Below are 20619 nucleotides of genomic sequence, written 5' to 3'. Positions count from 1 at the left end.
CGTCTAATGAAGAGGGGCGGTGGCAGTCTGGCTGCGTCCCATGTTTTCCAAGCGGCCATTCTCCGGAGGAACCGGACTGCGGGCTTCGACTTGCATGCGGCAAAGGGCTGTATGCTATCTAATGATCGTCCCGCGGCGGCCACGATAGAATGTAACCTCCAGGGTTCTGGGGCGGGGTGACAGCCGTCGCATTCGGACCATCATCGGACCGGTGGTGCGCGTCGCGCCCGGCATCCTCTGGGACGGAGAATGTGCACAAAAGCCTGCTGCGCACACGGTGTGGATGGGCTTGAGAAGTAGCGTAAGAGATGCTCTGAAATGCGATGCAGAGATCGAGGTAGTGGATGGCTGGTGTGGAGGACGGAGCCCTTGAGGTGTGGCGTCTGCGGGGCACGCTAACACAAGCCGAGGCTCCTCCTCCAAGCTCCTCCACTGTCCGCCTCCCTCTCCTCCACGACGCCGCCCATCGCTGAGAGAATGAGATTTCAACATGAGCGCCTCTGAGCTCGAAATGGCTTAGCAACGAAGAATCCACGGGATCGGGATGGTACCTCCCCCTTGTCTTTCCCCACCGTCTTCCACCTCTCACCTCCCGAACCAACCTTATCCCTTCAGGTCCAAAGACGACGGCAGCGGCGAAACAATCGGCAAGGACAGCGGTCGCACAATCATCAACATTCTGAATAAGAACCCAAAGAAAGATGCAGAGCCGTATGACCAGGACGACATGGATCATATGCGGAACGTTGTCGCGTATTGCAAGCGACATCTCGCGCAGGAGGAAATGGCCAAGCAGGATACGGATAGCAAGAGTTATAAGAGTCCGAAGAATTGGGGACATAATGCACTTAAGGCGTGATGAGACGAATGCACTTCGAGAAGGAATGTAAGTAAAGTGAGTTGATAATGACATTATGCTCGTGCTTGCAAGACAGATATATGCAATATTGGAACAATGGCCGAATATCATCCGGATCATAAGCACATTCTTTACTCCTCCACCTCCACTCTTCCGCATGCTCCAAGTTCCGAACCCCACTTCACAGCCTCCCGTCTCAGGGCCATGTAGCCACTCATGAGTCAAATATCGCGCCATACGCTGGAATCCCCCTACACTCCATCGCATACACGATCCTCGTCGTAAAGCCTTTATTACTAATAACACAAACAGCCTCCGCCCCACTCTCCTTATACAACCGATACGCCAACAAGCTCATATCCGGCTTCCCCATCGTGCGCGTATCATGAATAATGGCCTTCGGATCCGTGTCCAGCACCGCGTTCACGATGCCCTGTCCAAACGTCTCTTCTGGGTTCGGCGCCGTCCAGAGGATCCGGCAGGGCGTCTTCTTGGCTAGAATGACGGCGAGACAGGGGCCAATGCCAGCGCCAGTCGCAACGAGCACGATGGATTTGAAGAGCGTGGCGATGCGGAGGATACCGCAGGCGGGAATGCCGCGGATCCAAATAGAGGTTGGCGCGCGCTCGATGGTGCGTGCGGTGAAGTCGCCGGCGTTGCTGACGACGAGGGAGAAGCCCTTGCCGTTGGTGTTGGTGATGGTGGCGAAGCCGTGCCAGTCGACGAGGGGGCGGTCAGCCAGGCGCACCGAGGTGCCGACGACAGGGGTCGCGTGGTCGAACCAGAGGCGGATGGCGTGGCTGGAGAGGACTTCGGAGCGGACGGGCACTCTGCGGAGGAAGAGCCAGGGGAAGATGACGGCTGCAATGGTGACGGCGACAAGCCAGACGGGGGGAGAGTGGAGGAACGCCTCTGAGGCAGGGATGCCGAAGGCGAGGTCTTTCGTAGCGAGGAAGGTTAGAACCCAGAGGAGGAGAAGCGCTGTCCAGCCGCCAAATCGATGGGTCATTTCCCAGGCATCGTGATGCTTAGCTCGGAAGCTAGGGTAGGACGTCGATGCGATGAGAATTAGGATAGGCCAAATGAGGTAGGCCATCACTGTTGTAGCCAGACCCACGCATCGGATCCACTCCGGTTTCAACTGTTCGAGTGTAGCCCCAATTGTGAAGAATGAAAGCCACATCACAGTCGCGCAGGCGCAGCCGCTGTGGATCCCACCCACGTGAAAGACTCTAGCGCAATGACGACGTATTGCGAGAGGGAAGGATGTGGGCACCGAGCACAAGACACTGAAGAGGAGGTTGATCACCGGCTCCGAGCGCACCAGTACCGCCGCTGCGAGGTTAGCTGCAGTTGCGGTGGCGAGGTCCGCCATCATGTACCTGTCTGACTTGATCCTTCGGTAGAGGATGAAGCACGCAACGGCTAGGTTGGCAATGACCACTACAGAGAAGAACCTCCTGTAGAGGATGAAGGCGCGATGTCGAAGCCATCGTTGTCCACGGAAACCATTTTTCGCTGGCAAGGTCTCCACCTCCGCCTTCTCCGCGATGCTCGCTGTCGATACGTTGAAGTCCGAAAGATTGCTTGATACGAGGACTGGACTGATACTGGGTCCTCCTTTCTCGGGATCTTGCACCATATGTGTGATGATCCGGGCGGGCCGGTAGAGGTCTTTTGTTGTGAACGTGGAAATGCGCCTGGTAGAAAAAGTACGAGCAGCACGTAGAGCTGATCTGGCAAGCTGTGGTTTGTCTACCTTACCGTGGGGTGTCAAGGGTATAACAGCAACGTAGACCCACTTTTCGGGTACCGAGTAGTATGGGAGATGATGCCTAACAAACGATTCTAGGTCGTGCTCATCAATGAATGTCGTCGTGCTGTAAAAACTGTGCAGTACGCCGTCGATGAGTGAGGAACACGCCCTGGTTATGCCCGGGAATTTCTACGACCTGTTAGCATATAAACACGCGGCGGTGTGCCGGTACGTACCTCAACGACTGCTGTGACACCATCAAGTTCGACCCGGAATCCCTGTATCTTGACTTGGTCATCCAATCGGCCGAACTTTTCCAAGGAACCATCTTCCCGCCACTGGACGATGTCGCCAGTCTTGAACATCACGGAGCTGCCGGGGTATGAGAAAAACTTCGTCGTATAGAGAGTCTTCCAGCACTCACCCATCGTCGAGGAATCTGTCTCGCTTGAACCGCGTCGCGGTGAGCTCCGGAAGATTGATATATCCCCGTGATACGCCAGCGCCACCAACCCACATGGTGCCTTTGGACCCAACTGGAACTGGAAACTCATCTTCGTCCAAAATGTAGACAGTCGTGTTTGGTAGCGGTCTCCCAATGGTAAGTGGTTCCCCTGGCATATGTTTGTGCGCCGAGTTTAGGATTGTGATCTCTGTCGGACCACAGATGTTATAATAGACAGTGTTGTCCGCCCACTCGTCCGCCAATCTGGCATGGTGTCAGTGCCACTCCTGAATAAGGATTGAGGTAAGAGACTTGCGACTGCGGACACGGCTCACCGCCCGTTACTACGGTTTTGATATTTGGAAACTGATTTCGCTGATACTTAGACAGAATAGAAGGTGTAGATATAAATACATCAACCTGCAGCGAAGGTGAGCGAGAAGCCTTGCCTTAGATGCGAAGCAATCACGGACCTCCCTTAGTGTTTCCGTCCAGTCCGTTCCTCTGAGGCACAGGGTGCCGCCATTGACGAGACAAGCGAGAATTTCCCAGGCGCCTGAATTTGGTCAGAATTACCCCTGCTGGAGAAGAAGTGACTCACCCATATCAAATGCAACATTCATCACGTGCGCCACCTTCGTGCCCACTTTGATCCCGAGATTTCCTGGCTGGAGCAACAATGCATTCGTCACATTCTCATGCGAGACATCAACGCCTTTCGGCTGGCCAGTGGTGCCTTGAAACCAATCAGCGTACGAAATACACCTTTTGGAGGTGAGAATACCCGATATGTAGATGGCGTACACCCCGTCTGAAGATGACACAGGCGCCCCTGGCCTTTCCTTGGAGCAGAAGTCCTCAACACCCGTGCCTAAGGCGACGACAGAAACTTCCTGCTCGGAGAGGCGTCTGACCTGCTCCTCAAACTTCGGCAGGCATAATGCGAATCGGGAGCCGGTATCCCTCAGAGTGTGGTGCAAAGCTCGTTCCGAGCAGATGCTGCCATCCACAGGGACATACTGACATCCGGCCTTCAGCACCGCAAAAATCCCTACCAGCATCTCGATCGATCGCTCTACCACGATGCATACTCGCTCCTTCGGTCTTAAGCCGGAATCGATGAGATGAGTCGCTAGTCGATTCGCAGCAGCGTCTAATTCTCCATAGGTGATTCTCTTTCCCCCAAACGTGGCTGCAATTGCTGAAGGGTGCGAGTCGACGACGTTCTCGAATGCTCCATGCACCGTAGAGTGAGGTACTGGAACGGATGGACCTCGTCCAAAACGAGAGACGAATTCCTGCTCGTCCGGCGAGAGTCCAGATAGGCCATGGAAAAGATGGGAAGAAGCCATGCTGCGCGTCCAAGTCGGAGAAACACAGCGCCAATCTCAAACGTCCAGAGCTGATCCTAGATGCCGATCGCCACACCTCCTTTATGTACTTGTCAAGTACCTAACCTGATAGCTTGGCTACAACGCTGTTGCAGCGTGGCTTGGAGTCCAGGCACGAGGGCATGCGAACAAAGCGCGTGAAAGCAGAGAGCCATCTTGTGCAGGAGCAACATATTGGTACCCCAGGAAAACAGGCTTGCCGTGATAAATAGGATGTGGGGTAAAGTTATATTAATTGCTTAAGGCTACCCGTAACCACCGGGGCAGCTTACCCCGCGAGTAGAGCAGCTCTCGCCGAATTAGCTGACACGATGCTTTGAAATCGATGGTGGATGAAGACGGAGATGAAGTGATTGGACGTTGGGTAATATCAGGGAAATGCGAGAGATAGTAGATGGCAGGGGCCCGGGGCGACCAGGGTCAGGTGTTCATCTTAGGCAATATACAACTAACTTCCGTAAGCGGAAGGATGTAAAGCAAACGAGCTGCCCATGGAAACGAAGGACAGACGACAAGGTGCCGGGCACCCCACGCACAGTATCGATTGTTGAAGGATCACGATACTCTCGAAGTCCGCTAGCGGAGGAACGGTCGTTGATTGTACGAAGAGTGCGACAAGGCCAGGAAGGACTGATCAGCCGGGAAAGTTGGGGAGCCCGCGCATAGACGTGTTTTTTTTACCGGAACGCTACGACGCGCAGAAACGAGAACGTCGAACTTGCAAACGGTGGCGTTGATGTCGCCATCCCTTGCTGCAAAACGCGGGCCGACTATAAGAGGAAGGAATGGTTCAACAATGGGTTATCTAATTCCATGGACAGTAAAGTTCGCTATTGATCTCCAGTCTAGGAGCAAAAGAACAAGCATGGGCTCACACGCTCCAGAGCTTTCGACCGTTATGCTGTCGATCAGGGAAGCGGGTGTGGCAGTCATCTCGTTGAATCGCCCGCTCAAACGAAACGCCATGTCGCAGGATCTGATAGACCAACTGACAGGGGCTCTGCGCCTTCTCGATTAAGACACCACGGTGCGCACTATCGTCCTCACCAGCGTTGGGCTGTCTCCTTTCTGTGGTAAGTGGCAAAAGAGGAATGATGGCAGACAGCGTTGACGTATGGAACACAGCCGGAGCGGACCTGAACGAGCTGGCGAAAATGGCCACAGCCGGGTCGTATCGGACCGGCTGGTTGAAGGATGTAGAGACCAGCTTCTCGACGTTCCGTAAACCAATTGTGGCGGCCGTACGAGGTTTCGCGGTGCGTTTGCTTCGGGTCGAAGTGACAATCTCGTCTCTACACCAGTCCAGACCACTTGATACCCTTGTCAGCTCGACAGAAAAAATAGAGCTCTGGATCCCGGCAGGAGGGCATATCCGGATTCGCGCTTCTCGGCCGTTGGCTTTCATTTATGCGGGACTAATCGAGTTGAATAGTTCGCAGGCGGCTTCGAAATTGCGCTCATGGAATGTAGCGAGTATCCCAGAATTTTTTTAGGATTTCGAACGAGCAGTAATCATCCATGACGGGCAGTGTGATCTCATCATAGCCTCTGCGGACGCTCGGTTCGCTTTTCCGGAGATCAAGTTAGGTACCATCCCCGGCGCTGGAGGTACGCAGCGGTTAACTCAAGCGCTCGGGAAGCATAAGGTTCGTCCTCTAATTCCAAATTCGAGGTTTTGGTCTGCGGCGCTGGTAGGTGCTGCACTGACTTTGTTAGGCCATGGAACTCATTTTAACCGGCACGTCCATGACGGCGACCGAGTTGGAACGATATGGCATCGTGAACAGGGTGGTTTCTGTAGAGCAGGACGTTGTCGATGAGGCGTTGAAAATGGCAGAAACAGTCGCCGCTTTCTCAGCACCCGCGATTGGACTGGCGAAGCAAGCAATTAGAGCCGGTAAGCGCTTCTCTCTGCACCTGGCCCGGAGCACATGCAGGAGCTGATACGAAGAAGCTGAGGCCACAGCATTGAATGCGGGGTTGGAAATGGAGCGGGCGCTGTACTACAGCGCCTTCTCGCTTGCTGACTTCGGCGAGGGCGTTGCAGCATTCCTGCAGAAGCGGCCAGCGGCCTTCGAGCATCGATAACGTCGCACACAGGCTGTTGGCGTGTCATAGACGGCTGCGGCCCAATTACTCTTGGCTTCATTTGAGAATCGATACTTTGTTGTCGTCTGCATCTGCTGCCATGGTCATGAGCTGCGTGGACATTGCTTCGTTGCGGACACGCACCCTGTCGACGAATAGAATTAGGTAGACGCGACGAGCGTCGCGCATCCACAGCGGACCAGGCGCCGTATGCTGCTCGTGATGATTTTCGCCGCCGCGGAGCGATGATGGCTGAGGTGTGGGGAGAGAAGCAGAGGTGCCGCAAGCGAAACGGTCACTGCCCAGGTGTTTCCCCGTCGGTCGCGTGGTTTTATGAACAGAGTGCATTAGTCCGGACCGCATGCATTTGTCAGCGTCACTCTCCTATGCTGTGGATATCTCTCCGTTTATGCTGCCTGCTCTCTCCATGATGGGAGCATTGTCACCTCCGCGAGCTCGGTCACGTGAGTCAAGCTTCCCGACTTTGGGGCCACGGGTGAGAGTGGAGTCAAGCAAGTGTTCTTCTCTGGCAGCAACCTTCCGTCTTTTCCGGAACCGCCATCAGTCAATATTTTACACATATCTTCCATATATGGCTTCTGTGCTTGCTCAGAGCTCCCTGGATCTTGCTCATGAATGCCCCCGCGATATGCTTGAAATCTAGAGACAAGCGTCCGATGCGTGTCCGTTCGCGTGGGGATATGAAAAGAGAGCATCACCGCTCTTTACATCGAAAGGTGCGCGGCTTAAAAATGGCCTCAAGTCCAGGGGACAGTGGCAAACAGACTGGCGGGAAGTGGTTGGCTAGCTTGAAGAAGGGGAACAAGAGCTCAATGTACTACAACTTCGAATCGCCCTTCAGGGCCGATTTCAATCTTTCATCACCTGGCAAGATGCCATCCCTCCCCCCGCTCGTCTCAATTCTACTTCCATAGATCAAATGATCGTACCCAGCCATAACTTGAATGGGCCCGTCCATGAAGTTCCCGCCGTCATCTGACACGGACTCAGTCTCTCGGATATGAGGAGCTTAGACGGGACAGACTCACGAACAAGCTTCTCAAAAGCCGGCGAGCCCTGGAACTTAACCCAGTCTTCTATACTCTTGACATGCATTTCGCCCATGCCGTCCCACTGCATCGGCTCCATCCCGTGCTTCTTTAACTCGTCTTTGTACTCGGGCGTCGTGTGCATCTACGCCTGCATCAGCATCGCGTTTCCCATCCCGTATCCTATATCCCCTATCACAATGACTCAAGCCCATCCATATCTTAATGTTGAGCGAAAAGGGGCCAAGTACCTGAACGTAGCGTGAGCAATGCCCACCAAATCCAGCAACAGATACGGCGAGGTCGGCATGCACGCTTCGCCACCACGCGTGGAACGTTTCTTGCGATACGTCTCGCCGCTTTTTGATGAAGATGAGGAAGCGAGTGTAGGGTTGCTTGGTGGAGGTGGAGGAGGGGTGGAGTTCGGAGAAAGTGAAGGGGTGTTTATCCATGGCTTTTAGTGTTCGCGACATGTTTATGTGGGCTTCAAACGCCGTTATTCAATGGAGATGGGAGGTTGAAGCGTACAAGTAGAATCAATGAGGTACAGTGCGTCGAGGTCGCTAGTCGCTTGGCTGCGGGTGAAGATACCCGGTGATGTTGACCTACACCGCGGAATCTAGTGTGCTGAGGAGAACGTGTATGAGCGGATCGAGTCAGCCTATGAGTTCCACTCAGAGACTGGGTGGTTGACCATTTGGAGATGGACCGTCGTATAAAGATTAGTTACGAGTAAGACAATAGGAATAGGGTATCCCAAGTCCAAGTCAAACCCGTTCCGAACACCTTGACCTGATACCAATCCCCTTTTACACGGAGATTCCGTCCTTAGACCTTGAACAGCATCCTCACAGTCGGAATGAAGTCCTTGGAGTCGTCCTCCTGCTGTGCGAAACTCTGCTTGAACGCCGCGAGCCCCGCGAGAATGCCGCAAATCATGAAGAACAAGCTGATTAGGGACCAGATGATTCCCCAACAGTGTGAGGAACCACCGTACCGTTTGGCGAATACGCTGGCGTCAGATGAGTTTACTTTTCGTAAGATGAGATCGTCGCAAATATCCCAGACACTATAAAGCGAGGACATGACGCCGATGAACAGCTACACCTAAATTAGCGCAAGAGCTTTGGGAGGAAAAGAGGGAAAAAGTACGTACCACAACGAATCGCAACGGCTCCGCATGCTTAATAAACCAGCAACCAACCAACAATCCCACAGCAAGAAGAATCGTCACAATCGTAAGCCAATCTTTCCGCGCCCACCATAGCGTTAGCAAAAAGCAAACACCCAACACGATACTGGCAATTTTGCTAGCTACGATGTTGAAGCCACAGAAGGTGAGCAGGGCCCCAATGAGGCTGGATCCAAGGTAGCCGGCCGGGAGGGTGATGGCCTGCTTGCCACCGCGCATGTGCGTGACGCCGCCTTCATGCGGATCGAGAGAAATGGATTCTACGCGTCCACCCGTGCAGCATGCTGTTATTGCGTGCCCGAATTCGTGAAAGGCGATGACGAGCATCTGGAATGTTCATCAGCTGACTGCCGAGAAATATCACTTCGTTCAAGAGCGAGGAAGAAACGAACCTTAAACGGCCAGAGCACCCATCGGACGTAGGGTATATTCCATAGTAGTGCGATAATTACGACATACGCCGCTATAACCCCCAACGTTACACCCTGTGTGTGATTCACCGAAAGGCCTCTCCGCGAAAGGTGGTGCAGGTGCGGCTGCGCCAGCGCTGGTCCGGCTGTCACCAGAGCGTGCCTTGCGAGCTTCGCGAGGGTCTTGCGATCTGAGGGCGGTATTACCGGTGCCATAATGTCGGCTTGGATGAATTGGTGAAAAGCGAGTGTAGATACGGGATGGAGGGTGCGAAGTCTGAGTGTTTGAAGGCTGTTTATGCTCACCCTGGCGATCAGTTGACAGATGACGCGTTGTGGCGCATGCAGTGCTAAAATTAGCGTGTTTCGGTGGCTCGGTGGCTTAGCGTTCTTGGATCAGCTCCTCGCCTGAAACTCCTCGCCTTTCTTTTTTCTTTTCAATTTTGCTCTCAAGTGTTGTTGTACAGGCAGCATAATACAAAGCCCCGATTCAAGCCCAGCCTTTCCATGTAGCATCACTTTTTTGACCGACCGAGAAAGTGTCGATGGACCTCGGGGGGCCACGCCAACCCATGCACTGCGCAATGCCCGGATAGCGCGTAATGCAGACGCCCGAGGATTACGCCGAAGCAGAGCCCACCGAAGAAGAAACAGACATGAACATCGAAAGCCGATTCAAAGACGGCCGCTTTTTACACTCGCCTGTCATTCCCAGTCCTTTCGCGATGTGCCGTGGATTCAGGTCCAAAAGGTGATAAAGACGACCTATCCTCCTCATCAACGCTCTTTTCGCCCCTCCTGCTCGGACCGTCCGTGATAGACGTCCTACGCTTCCAGTAGGCAAGGTCGCGAGTCTTCCTGTCGAAGTATCCTGGAGGAACCCACTTGTCGCTCTTCCACGGCTTGAGCGAGCGCTCCGAGTACATGGCGTCGACGTTCTCAAGGGACAACGACTTCGTCTCGTACAGGAAGAAGTAAACGATGACTGCTGCCGCCAAGTTGCAGCCGAAGAAGACGTAGCCGTAAGCATAACTGATGCCGTCGTTGGCAAAGGGAGTGAGGAAACCGATGAGAAAGTTCCCTGAAGGCATCATCAGTTGCCCACCTATGAATATTGAGTGCAGAAAACCTCCTTACCGAGCCAGTTTCCAGCAGTTGCTAGGGATGCTTGCTTCGCGCGAGTGCGGAGTGGGAACGTCTCGCCGATGACCACCCATGCAAACGGACCCCACGTCATTGCGAAAGATGCGATGAACATGCACGCCGACACGATCATGACGATGCCGGAGCTCGTATTTTCCGTTGGCGGCTTTGCAGTACCGACGGAAGCGAATATGAGGAGCCAGCAAGCCTGCCAGATAGCACCAATGGTCATTGGAATGCGGCGGCCTACCCTTTCGACAATGTACAGCCCCGGGAACGTCATTGCCACATTTACTGCGCCGAGAATAAGCTGGACCAAGATTGGATCGTCGATACCGGCTGAGTCGAATATAGTCGCCCCATACTACCGCGCTGTTAGCCGGCTGCAGAAGGTACTACGGGGATGCACTAACATAGAAGAAGTAGTTGACGCCAGTCCACTGCTGCAAGAAGTGTATAGCCATACCGAGCAACGTGCGATACGCCAGTCGTGGGATGCCGGATGGTTTTCCGGTAAAGCATTCTAGCCAAGTCCCCTGACCAGCTTTCCTCTGCTCGAGGATAGACTCCTGCATCTCTTTGAAGTCGTCGACCACGAGTTCATTAGCTGGATCGTCTTTCATGCCTCGCAGACGCGCTAGCGACATATGCGAGTCCTCCCATCGTCCACGGCCAGCCAGCCACCTGGGAGACTCAGGAGAGAATAGAATGCCAATTCCCAGAGGGAGCGAAAACGCGATACCGAGGCCTACAACGATTCTCCAAGACGCTGACGTGTCTTGGATTTCGCGGACGCCGAAGTTAATCGCGTTCGAGACCAGAATACCAATTGTGATCATGAGCTGGTAGGACGCAACAACAGCACCACGGATCTCGCGCGGACAGCATTCGGATTGAAACATGGGCACGCCGACAGAGAGATTGCCAACCCCAAGGCCAGCCGTGAAGCGACCCATCATCATGTGCACCCACGAGTCCATGGCGGTGATCTGGATAACATTCCCGATAATGAAGACCAGGACTCCGAAACTCAGACTGCGGCGTCGTCCCCACCAATCCGCGGTGTATGCGCCGGAAAGCGCGCCAATGAGCGTGCCAATGGACATGAGAGAGACGAGGAGAGAGGATGTAATGGTATCCAGGTTATACTCTCCATTTGGTTGTAGCGTGCCGAATCGCCTTCTAAAGTCCGTGAAAAGTAACATCCCCGAAATTTGCCCCTGACATGATCTTCAGCGCAATTTTTGTTGCAGTTTTTGGAAGAATGGGATACGTACAGTGTCATATCCGAACAAGAAGCCTCCGATCGAGGTGACGACCCCGAGCATGATGGCTTCTATACCGCAGTCGGCGCCATTGATGCGAACAGATCTATTCTTCGTCAGTAGCGTTTGCGACAGATATTCCTGCCGAACGTACACTTTTCCGAGGCCCATTTTTACAAGCCCTTTCCAAAGTAGGCTAGGAGTCAGTCAACCCGTACAACCAGGAAATATCCCAATCTATCCGAGCAAAACCCATTATTTAAGTACGCATCTGCCCCGTCGTCACTCTGCAGCACAGCCATAGCGGTTTGCATGGCACACTTCATTCCTCAGTACGCCCAGCACGTGCCAAGCAGTCGTTCAAGCACATGGTACGTCATCGTCTTTCCTCCCAATGCCACCAACCTCGCTTCTCACCTGCCAATTGCTTGGTTCTGCGTTCATCGCCAAACAAGCCCGTCATACGAGCAAGATCGTTCTTGCCGTGCGGCCGGACACCGTTCGCCCAGGTTGCTGGAACCTGGAGGACGGCATCGGGATCGGCAGGCCAAGAGGTGGCGCCTTCCGATATCCGCGTGGGTTATGCGACGAGTTACTTCACTTATTGAAGGCGGTTCTTTATGTATGGATGCGGAGAGACCCGAGTAGGGAGAGGGAGTAGGCGCGTGAAGGTATATGGAGGGCCATTGGTTTGCCACTCGGCACGGCGACGCAGTACTACTTTGCACTACCATTTACTGACAACCCTGTTGAGTTAGAAACCAAGGAACTTGCGCCACTAGTCTTGGATCACAATATCGTACCGGTATCTCGTTCACTAGGCCCTCTATTCGTTCAGGTAATATCTATCATTCGAGTCTTTTACCGGTCGTAGTCCTATGTTCCATGTCCGTTTTGCTTATGACCATCCTCCAGGTGAACACCAAACGTCTCGTGAAGACACCCCTGGATTTCGTCCAGTACATCTCGATTGCCCCAGTGCCTATCCTCGACCTCCTGCGCTAGCGTTCCGTAAAGGGACTTGCGCCGCTTCTTCCACGTCATCTTCTCATCCGTCAACTTCCTTCCCGCCTCTAGAAGCTCACGGACCTAATGCTCTTTGTGCTCCTTTTCCTCGTGGAGAATTCGAATAATTTGTATCTGCCACTTGAGCCACTCTACGGTGGACCGATGCGCCTCTTTCTCCCTTTTTAGGACGCTCTTGCATTCCTCGAGCTCGTCATCAAGGGCCAGGTACTCGTCAATGTCTTCTCGTCTTTGATATTGGAGGTCAAAGTGCGCTGTTGCTTCAGTGTTGAGTTCCTCCCTAGTTTTCGCCAGCTTCTTTTCCTTGGGAAAGCTCTTTGCTGGATGGAAAGCGAGGCGTACGGCCGGTGTCTCGCAAGTAAGTCTTCGGTCTGTCGATGGTCAGTTTTCTGTATTTAAAGAGGGACCCAATGCGCCTACGTGTTGCAGTCGATCGTCGAGCTTCACCTTCTTCGTATCCGGTTTCCAGTCCGTTGCTGCTGGAGCTAGGCGTTCCGCAGGTGTCTGCCGAGATGCCATATCCGGGGTGATAGAGAGGCAGATGGACATTGGAGCGCTGAAGTTGGGAAGCATCCCACTAGTCGAAACTTGTGGAGGAAAGAATGATGATACGGTTTGTGGATGCGATAACAGTTGAAGTATGGCTAGAGGTAAAGGGGAAATAAAATGCTGCTGGCTTGTCAAGTGAGTGAGGATCTAGCCATTATTACGCACTGTTGATACTTGCCTCGACGCCATACCGCGGCCCCCAATGAATGCTAATTCCCTTCACGCCATTAAATAGATACTCCTCACTCACCAACGCCCCCCGATTCAGATCCTTCTTCTTCACACTCGAAATCCCCGCAATATGCAAGGTGAGCTCTAGATCACCTATCAAACTCTTCAATACATGACTCACTCCGCCCTCACCTCCTAACACCAGGCCATATACATACGGCCTTCCAATCAATACACAATCTGCGCCGAATGCAAGCGCCTTAGCAATGTCTGCGCCGCATCGCACCCCACTATCGAAGAATATCGTCAGTTTGTCACCCACGGCATCTACGATGTGCGGTAGCATGCCCAGGCTGCTGTTCCCTCCGTCTTGCTGTCGGCCGCCGTGGTTGCTGACCACGATACCCTAGACGCCGACTTTGACTGCCTTCCTTGCGTCCATGTCTGCATGCTTCAACCAGTAATGGTTGCAATGGGTATGCCATTGCATCGATTGTTTTTTGTTGCAAGCTAAGGTACCCTGGCTATTGTTAATGGGCGTCTTTTGAAAGCCCTCTTGTCCATCTCCTTGACCAACGGAACAGCAGAAAAAGCGATCTGAGCAATCGCAAATTCGTGAACTGAATGCATACCACAAAATTCCACCCGAGGATACCCCATTCTATTTGTGCATCCAAGCCAAACGCCTGTTTCTAACCAGTAAATCCTAGGTCCACATCCGTTGTGTCTACTGCTGTAGAAATCTCTGCCCATTACGTCCCCATCCTCCAACCCACTCTTCAGAAAGGTACGCTGCCCCCATCAATCTTCAAAAAACCACCCGTCATGAATTTAGAATCCTCGCTCGCCAAAAAGTCGACCACGCTTGCCACATCATCCACCTGTGCGCACCTTCCCAATGGTATCGCTGCCCGCAACTCCTCCATCTTCTCGCGGCTGCACGAATTGCGAAACATCGGCGTCTCTACTCGACTAGGGTGGATAGTGTTTACCCTTATCCCGTAAGGACCCAGCTCTTCCGCCGCCGTCAGTGCGAGCCCGCGTAATGCGAATTTGGATGCGGAGTAGGCGATATGGCCCGGGCTACCATGTAAGCCGGCGACGGAAGAAGTGAGGATTATGGACCCGCCGTTGCCGAGGTCTCGCATTGCAGCTGCGACATGCTTCAAACAGAGAAATGCTACAGTTTGGTCAGCATTCGATAATTCGATAATATGAGGCTTGGAAGGGAAGAAGGAAGTCTAGCCTATACTTACCACTCCTAACGTTGCCCCTCATCACCCTCTCAAACTCCTCCAACCCCGTCTCCCAACACGCACTTTCCTCACTTCCCACCACCGTTCCCGTTCCCGCATTCAGAAACGCGACATCCAGTCTCTTGAACTGCTTCACCGACTCTTTCACGCACTCCTCTACCTGCGTTTCGTCCGTGACCTCCGCTTTGATCGTCAGAAGCCGCGAGCACACCAGCTCACCCGAGAACACGGCTTCTCGGAGAACATTAAGGGCTGCTTCTAGCGCGGAGGCATTGTTGTCCACGAGCACGACGTTGGCACCTTCGCGCAGGAAGCGGCCCGCGGTTTCGATGCCGATTTTTCCGGCGCCGCCCGTGATGAGGGCGACCCGGCCGGCCAAGCGGTGGGTCGGGAGGGGTGAATGAAGTTTGAGCGTTGTTGAAGAGATTGTCTCCATTTGTGATCAATCATAGGACGAAAATAGGGATTTGTGAGTTTCTATTCTGTCTTTTCCGATTCCTTTTAAATCTTCCGTTTTGGGACATCTCGAGATCGTAAGGCTGAGGTGGTCCCACCAGCCCACGGTAACGCCACCACGATCTGGGTCTTGGGAGTGGGAATGAATTCCTCCGACACGATGGAGAAATTTGCTCTTTGCTTGCCCTGCCGAGTAACGCCGCGAAGACTTTGGCGGATCCCATCCACAACCGATTCCGCGGTCATCGGGTCAGTGCATCACGTGACTTGCTTCTTCGGGAAGGGTGTCTTCAGAGGACGGCGGGTACACGGACCGTGCGACGTGGAATGCGCTGAGCAAGCGGCATAGAAGGCGGAGACAGCATTTGATTTTCGTCAATTCTTTGCGCTATTTACAAGCCTCGCATTCGCGGCTTTCGGACAGCAACGTTGGCGCCTCATCTCACGGCCAATCCAGGAAGTAGTCAATTCCATCTGAAATCGCCGCCCCGCCAACAGCTGCATGGTCGCTAAACGGGTACTCGTGTAGCTCCACGTCCCTGAGCCTTGTGCTATTCTTTAGCTCATTGTACAACCGATTGCAATTCGTCGTCATCATCGAGAACGAGAGAACGCTCTTCCTATACTCAAACTCCTCTTCCGTCTCAGTCCGCCTTCGCTGCGGAAACTGCTCGAGGTGACCATAGCTGATTTGGAACGCAGGCTTGGGCGATGTCACGTTTGCGGGTGCCTTTAGAGGCCCAAGTTGGTTGAACATGTACCCGTCGTTCCAGAAGAGCGCGGGCGAGGCAGAGAGGAACGTATCGAATAGGTCGGGCCGCACAATGAGCGCGTAGAGAACAAATAGTCCACCGAAAGAATGCCCGTACAGTGCGTCGCGGTCGAAGTTGGCGTTCGGGAAGAGTGAGTGCACCCAAGGCTTCAAGACGTCGTCGATGAAGGTGATAAAGTTGTCAGCGTTAGAGGGAACACCGGGAGCAGCAGGCGGAGTGCAGTTTGCACAAACAGGCGGCTGATAGTCGTAGCTTCGTCCAGTGCTGTACGGCGAATCCTCAATGAGGTTCGGATATCCAAGACTGACAACGATGCTGTCGGGCTGGTTGAACTCCACAGGGCGGCGGCGACGCCAGGCTTCCGTGGCGGTCATCCCGAGCGCATTGCCGTCAAGGACATACCTGCCATCTGTGTGAGCCACAATCGTGGTGTTTTGGTGGAAATTGACTCTTCGCGTAGAATTAAAGCACGGAAGGAAACCCGTTGTGGTGGGACGACGGCGCACTTACATAGTTTCGACGGTGCTATCTTCTTCCATTGACGTCCAATTCAAGGGCCATGCGACCTCGACTTGGTATTCCCACGAGCCATTGGACGCGCTCCAGAAGCCAAGGTTGGGGAGAACCGTAGAGGGGAATGATGTGATGAGAGGCGTAAACGTCCAGGTGCCGATGCTGGACATATTTGGAAGGTGACAGCAGGATACTCTTTGGGCTGGGCTGGAAGAAGGTATGCAGATGGAACTAGATCGGCTACCGGCACATTGGACGCCTTTTGTACTCGAATGCCTCTGCATAGACGATGGCCGCAGCGGTGAGAAAAGGTGCTCGCGGAGGCAAGCCCTGTTTATCGCACGTGCTCCGCGCCGCCTCCCGCGTCCATACAAGGATGCTGCAGGGCGCCGCCGAACTGGGCTAGTATGGAAGCGGTTCCCGGTCTTCTAGGCCCGGCACTTGGGTTCGTCCTGTTCGCGCTTGACAACCATCAAGTTTAGCTGTCCTGCAGACTTGCTGTCAGAGTCCACCGGGGAGGCGGTTGCTGGGTTAAGCGATGGATGCTAATGCCGTCGACTCGCACATTCAATAAACGCCATGATGCAGGTGGGTAGCTGTGATATTCTAGAGGTCCTCTGACTCGGGACGGCCCTTCGGTGCGGGGCAGACAGCTCAAGATGGTATCGTAGCCTTGGTTCTGGGTCGGCACCTGCACGCAATTCACAGCTGAGCTGCAGTCCGGGACCCAAGGCTGCCGGTTGTGGAGAAGAGAAGAGAGGATGTTCCCAGAAATAGGCACGCCGAGTTCGCTCACTCTGCTAAGATTCGAAGGGCGTTTTCTCACGCCGCAATCATGCCGACTCTGCAGGGTCCTTCAAGGCCAGCCTTCTCCAGGTGCGCGAGCTGGGGCATGCAGAATGCACTCCCTGATCATGTCAGAAAAATAGCTTCTTCTGCAGCAGAACCAAAGAAGAAATAGGCAAACTTTACTTTCATCAAAGGCAATAGCGACGCTGAATAGACGAAGGGCGCTAGAGCACGTGAGGTTGCCATTCACCTCCATTGCACCGGCGCCGCTTTCGACATTAGACGACGAGCCGCGCAGATCCGGAAATTTGTTGCATTTTCGAAGGAATTTCGAAATTGTTTTTGATGTTCTTTTCTCGGCACGGACGTTTTGCAATGGTTCGCAGAGCAGCGCGCACGACTGACACGCGTCCGCCACGGGCGGCAAGGTCCGCTTAGTGGCAGGAGCACCGGCAGGTAGCCACGACGAGAAATATGCCCCGAAGCGAGCCAATCCGTCGGCTCTGGAGACAATGCCGATTGCCGGTTCGGTCTCGGTACTCGTTAGGGCGAACCCACGATCCGGGTGGGTTCGATGGGCCACCGTACATACCTGAAAAGCTCAGGTAGGTTGTCTCGATAGAGGGTCCCCAATCTGAAGAGCATGGTGCAGGACGAAGCTGCGCCGGCGATGGCGCGCATTCCTTGCTGAGCGCTGAAGTCAAAGCCAGGCTCCAAGATTTGGAATGTTTCCCTGTTTCAAAGCCAGGAAGCATGACAGGAAAAAAGAAGGCTTCTATGCACTTCTTCAAGTTTGCAAATGACGCGAAAGAAGAGAGATGATTCAAGAAGAATAGCAGGCTATCGGAACGCATCGAAGACGAGCTGCACTTTTTGACCACAAGGCTGGCACACCTGAGCATGAACGTTGAAGTTGGGGTTGATGGGAACAAGCACTGGTATGTTGAGCAATCTGACGTCATTCCTCCTTGCTCACCTCTACTACATTCTCTGCGCTCCATTCTCGTCATTCTCTCCCGCAATGTTCTAAAGCTGTGGCCTCTTGCACTCCCCTCGACGGCGACAATCTTGCAGTTTTCGCCCGCAACCATAGGCAAGCGCTGTCCGCACACGGCGCAAATTTATGTAAGCGCAATCGCCGGTCTTGCGACACCACGCCATGCATGTCGGGGATGGAGCCGTCTCCTCGACGTACGCCTTCGACAGCTTACCCTTGTTCTTACGAATCGCCCATGATTCGCAAGACTCCGCAGGGCCATCTCGGAATCTGTGGCAGACTGCGCAGAACGCGAAGCCACAATCAGGGCAGTTGTCTGTAGAGCTGGGCTGTGCGCTTTTCAGTACCCGTTTGACACTGCTTGGTGACCTCTTATAGAGTATCTGTGTATTCCTTGGAGCGCTTTTGCGTCCCCAGTCGTTCCGCAGGTCCAACTTCGGTCTCTATTTGGCCAGCCTGCGGGACAGCCATCTTCGGGTCCTTCGCGCTTCTCACAGCACCATTGCACCAAGCGCGCTGGACACCAGACCGTCGGGGGGTCAGCTTGGAGATCCTTCTGCCGCTTAGCGTCTATGAACTTTGGAGAGTGGCGGACTCTAATGGAACGCCGAGGAGTTCCTCGGCATCAGGACACGGTATGTACTCCGAGATATTTCGCCATCGCTCTCGACTTTGTTCACACAATTCCGGTTCATACACTGAACCGGATGGATCCGCTCTTGGTCGATACAACTGATGTAGTAATGCTGTAGGCAAGCTGAAGAGAACACGGCCTGGCAGCAATCCATGGGGTGACATCTCGAACTCTTTTTAGCTCTAGACAAATGCCGCACGTAGGTGTTTAGTTTTCGAGCTGCTTTCGAGTTACTTTCCAGTCGTAGTCCATCAGAGCGGCTGCTACATCAGCCGGCACACCGCTGGAGCTAAATACATCTTCAAAAACAGCTGAGATTGCCTCTTGGATGTGGTCAATGTAGGCAATCAGAAAAAGTCCTCGCTCGTTCTCTATCCATTGTCGCTGTGCATCTTTCTCAAGTTCCTGAATTGCGGCGTTTGGAAGCCAGGTCGTATCTGTTCTTTGGGCGACCGCCGAGGCTGGAGTGCGGAATGGGTAACCGGCCGATAATGTTATGGCTTGAAGTAGCGGTGGAAGTTGACAGAGTATATATTAGCCCTGATCATCGCCCAGTTCGTATGGACCACACCGGATCGACAATGGCGTCTTGAGCGGAAGAGGAAAGTCTGAATGGGCCATGGATAGTTCTTCGGGATCGAGTGTAAGCTCTTGCTTTCCGCTCTTCAAACTCCTCGAGTGCGGCCATGTCGGTTCGCGACAGTGACGTTTGCTAGGTTTGGGACGTCAAGCGCTCGGGTTAGGGTTGCGCTGTCGTGGTACAGAATTCGCAAGTGAGGCTTCGCGGAGAAACATAGTCGAGATCCAGCAATCCTCAGCTTTCCTAAGATCAGATAGCAGTGAGTTTTTGAGTGTTCGGAGAGACCATCGGGACCGTCCTCTCGGGCGGCTCTTTCGCGCGACGCCCTTTCCAAAATGGCATCCGGAACATTACCACTATTTCTATAACGGTTCTCGGAAGTTAGAAAGGGCTTTCTTGCCTTTCTCGTGAGAGATAACAATGGGATATCTTCCAAGGTTTCCACACCGCCAATACTGCCATGTTGACGTGCAGGATGACCTTCCTGGAAGCGTCCGACGCTCGTGACGTAGTGAAGTCAATGTCATGTATCAGCTGATTCCTTGGGGGAGCAAACTGAGGAAAATTCAAGGACTATAAAAGAGCTCCAGGAACTCTGGAAAAACGCGCGGTCAACTCATTCGAGGTGAACGGCGAAAAAGTCGGATATGGAGCATGCCAACAATGGAACGTCTCGCAAACAGCACGGCCCGATAGAGCATGTCTCGCAACGAAGCGAGGCCGATAGTGGTGAAGTAGCTCATCACACAAACCACTCACAGCGGCGCGCCCATGATCGAGCACCTGACTATTCAACGCAAGCCAGTCAGACCGACCCTTCCGACCGCATCATTCAGCAATCTACTCCTCTCTCTCACAATCATCCTTCGACAACCTTCAAATTCCGCACAAATGAAGAAGGCTATCCTGTTTTGCCGTCCGACCAAGTCGCCGAGCCCGCACACGAAGCCGAGGAAAATTGGCACCTTTTTGGGCGGTTCCGGCAGCTGTACACCGGAAAGAAAGATGGAGATCTGAGGCACGACTGTGAGGTGAACGGGCTGGCGACGTACGGCAGGACGGAGCAGCTTGTTGAGCGTTTGGCTGAGAAGGCACTGAGGGATTACCGCAGAGGTTTTTCCGGGACGTATGAGATAGTGGGGAGGATGACGTGGAGGAACCCTCCATCGCCTCCGCAGGAAGACGGTGGTAGAGCTGAATAGAGCATGGGTGGGCCTAGATTGGAGGATGGCGAGACTAGCTTGGAGGCTGCGGGGAGGTTGTTATTGGTTGATGTA

The 20619-nt window shown here is 53.7% G+C and overlaps 11 protein-coding genes across 11 annotated transcripts; 3 read left to right on the top strand and 8 right to left on the bottom strand.

The window, feature by feature from the left end:
* Positions 1–459: 459 nt before the first annotated feature.
* BU26DRAFT_514960 (uncharacterized protein) lies at positions 460–971 on the top strand. Its single transcript, XM_033827947.1, has one exon. It carries the CDS (start codon positions 545–547, stop codon positions 857–859), a length of 315 nt encoding a protein of 104 aa, XP_033690214.1. The 5' UTR covers positions 460–544; the 3' UTR covers positions 860–971.
* On the bottom strand, positions 967–4620 carry BU26DRAFT_152244 (acetyl-CoA synthetase-like protein). Its single transcript, XM_033820006.1, has 7 exons — positions 3845–4620; positions 3662–3796; positions 3534–3616; positions 3377–3480; positions 3040–3324; positions 2852–2987; positions 967–2804 (listed from the first exon to the last, which is right to left on the bottom strand). Exons 1-7 carry the CDS (start codon positions 4410–4412, stop codon positions 1074–1076), a joined length of 3042 nt encoding a protein of 1013 aa, XP_033690213.1. The 5' UTR covers positions 4413–4620; the 3' UTR covers positions 967–1073.
* A 696-nt stretch (positions 4621–5316) lies between these two features.
* On the top strand, positions 5317–6539 carry BU26DRAFT_528001 (enoyl-CoA hydratase; the record flags this gene model as incomplete). Its single annotated transcript, XM_033830823.1, has 7 exons — positions 5317–5371; positions 5471–5524; positions 5577–5707; positions 5884–5917; positions 5997–6097; positions 6168–6348; positions 6406–6539. The coding sequence occupies 7 exons, from the start codon at positions 5317–5319 to the stop codon at positions 6537–6539; spliced, it is 690 nt and encodes a 229-aa protein (XP_033690212.1).
* A 634-nt stretch (positions 6540–7173) lies between these two features.
* Positions 7174–8265, bottom strand: BU26DRAFT_152240 (uncharacterized protein). Its single transcript, XM_033820005.1, has 4 exons — positions 8117–8265; positions 7840–8042; positions 7589–7733; positions 7174–7535 (listed from the first exon to the last, which is right to left on the bottom strand). Exons 2-4 carry the CDS (start codon positions 8038–8040, stop codon positions 7378–7380), a joined length of 504 nt encoding a protein of 167 aa, XP_033690211.1. The 5' UTR covers positions 8041–8042; positions 8117–8265; the 3' UTR covers positions 7174–7377.
* A 151-nt stretch (positions 8266–8416) lies between these two features.
* Positions 8417–9406, bottom strand: BU26DRAFT_528000 (uncharacterized protein; the record flags this gene model as incomplete). Its single annotated transcript, XM_033830822.1, has 3 exons — positions 8417–8689; positions 8745–9107; positions 9173–9406. The coding sequence occupies 3 exons, from the start codon at positions 9404–9406 to the stop codon at positions 8417–8419; spliced, it is 870 nt and encodes a 289-aa protein (XP_033690210.1).
* A 476-nt stretch (positions 9407–9882) lies between these two features.
* Positions 9883–11769, bottom strand: BU26DRAFT_500812 (general substrate transporter; the record flags this gene model as incomplete). The annotated part of the gene is made up of 5 exons (XM_033826526.1): positions 9883–10295; positions 10328–10697; positions 10747–11553; positions 11611–11704; positions 11753–11769. 5 exons carry the CDS (start codon positions 11767–11769, stop codon positions 9883–9885), a joined length of 1701 nt encoding a protein of 566 aa, XP_033690209.1.
* Positions 11770–12451: 682 nt separating this feature from the next.
* BU26DRAFT_152185 (uncharacterized protein) lies at positions 12452–13953 on the bottom strand. Its single transcript, XM_033820004.1, has 3 exons — positions 13352–13953; positions 13045–13296; positions 12452–12995 (listed from the first exon to the last, which is right to left on the bottom strand). The coding sequence occupies exons 1-3, from the start codon at positions 13688–13690 to the stop codon at positions 12789–12791; spliced, it is 798 nt and encodes a 265-aa protein (XP_033690208.1). The 5' UTR covers positions 13691–13953; the 3' UTR covers positions 12452–12788.
* A 170-nt stretch (positions 13954–14123) lies between these two features.
* On the bottom strand, positions 14124–15036 carry BU26DRAFT_416429 (NAD(P)-binding protein; the record flags this gene model as incomplete). The annotated part of the gene is made up of 2 exons (XM_033823159.1): positions 14124–14524; positions 14601–15036. The coding sequence occupies 2 exons, from the start codon at positions 15034–15036 to the stop codon at positions 14124–14126; spliced, it is 837 nt and encodes a 278-aa protein (XP_033690207.1).
* A 282-nt stretch (positions 15037–15318) lies between these two features.
* BU26DRAFT_514952 (siderophore esteras-like protein IroE-like protein) lies at positions 15319–16677 on the bottom strand. Its single transcript, XM_033827946.1, has 2 exons — positions 16340–16677; positions 15319–16231 (listed from the first exon to the last, which is right to left on the bottom strand). Exons 1-2 carry the CDS (start codon positions 16510–16512, stop codon positions 15499–15501), a joined length of 906 nt encoding a protein of 301 aa, XP_033690206.1. The 5' UTR covers positions 16513–16677; the 3' UTR covers positions 15319–15498.
* Positions 16678–17476: 799 nt separating this feature from the next.
* On the bottom strand, positions 17477–18460 carry BU26DRAFT_152172 (uncharacterized protein). Its single transcript, XM_033820003.1, has one exon. The coding sequence runs from the start codon at positions 18220–18222 to the stop codon at positions 17566–17568; it is 657 nt and encodes a 218-aa protein (XP_033690205.1). The 5' UTR covers positions 18223–18460; the 3' UTR covers positions 17477–17565.
* A 1529-nt stretch (positions 18461–19989) lies between these two features.
* Positions 19990–20544, top strand: BU26DRAFT_559814 (uncharacterized protein; the record flags this gene model as incomplete). The annotated part of the gene is made up of 1 exon (XM_033832748.1): positions 19990–20544. The coding sequence occupies one exon, from the start codon at positions 19990–19992 to the stop codon at positions 20542–20544; it is 555 nt and encodes a 184-aa protein (XP_033690204.1).
* Positions 20545–20619: the final 75 nt, after the last annotated feature.

Source organism: Trematosphaeria pertusa, assembly GCF_010094035.1.
Source record: "Trematosphaeria pertusa strain CBS 122368 unplaced genomic scaffold BU26scaffold_2, whole genome shotgun sequence".
In the NCBI taxonomy this organism is placed as follows: Eukaryota; Fungi; Ascomycota; class Dothideomycetes; order Pleosporales; family Trematosphaeriaceae; genus Trematosphaeria; species Trematosphaeria pertusa.
This window is presented reverse-complemented; position numbering and strand designations above follow the sequence as displayed.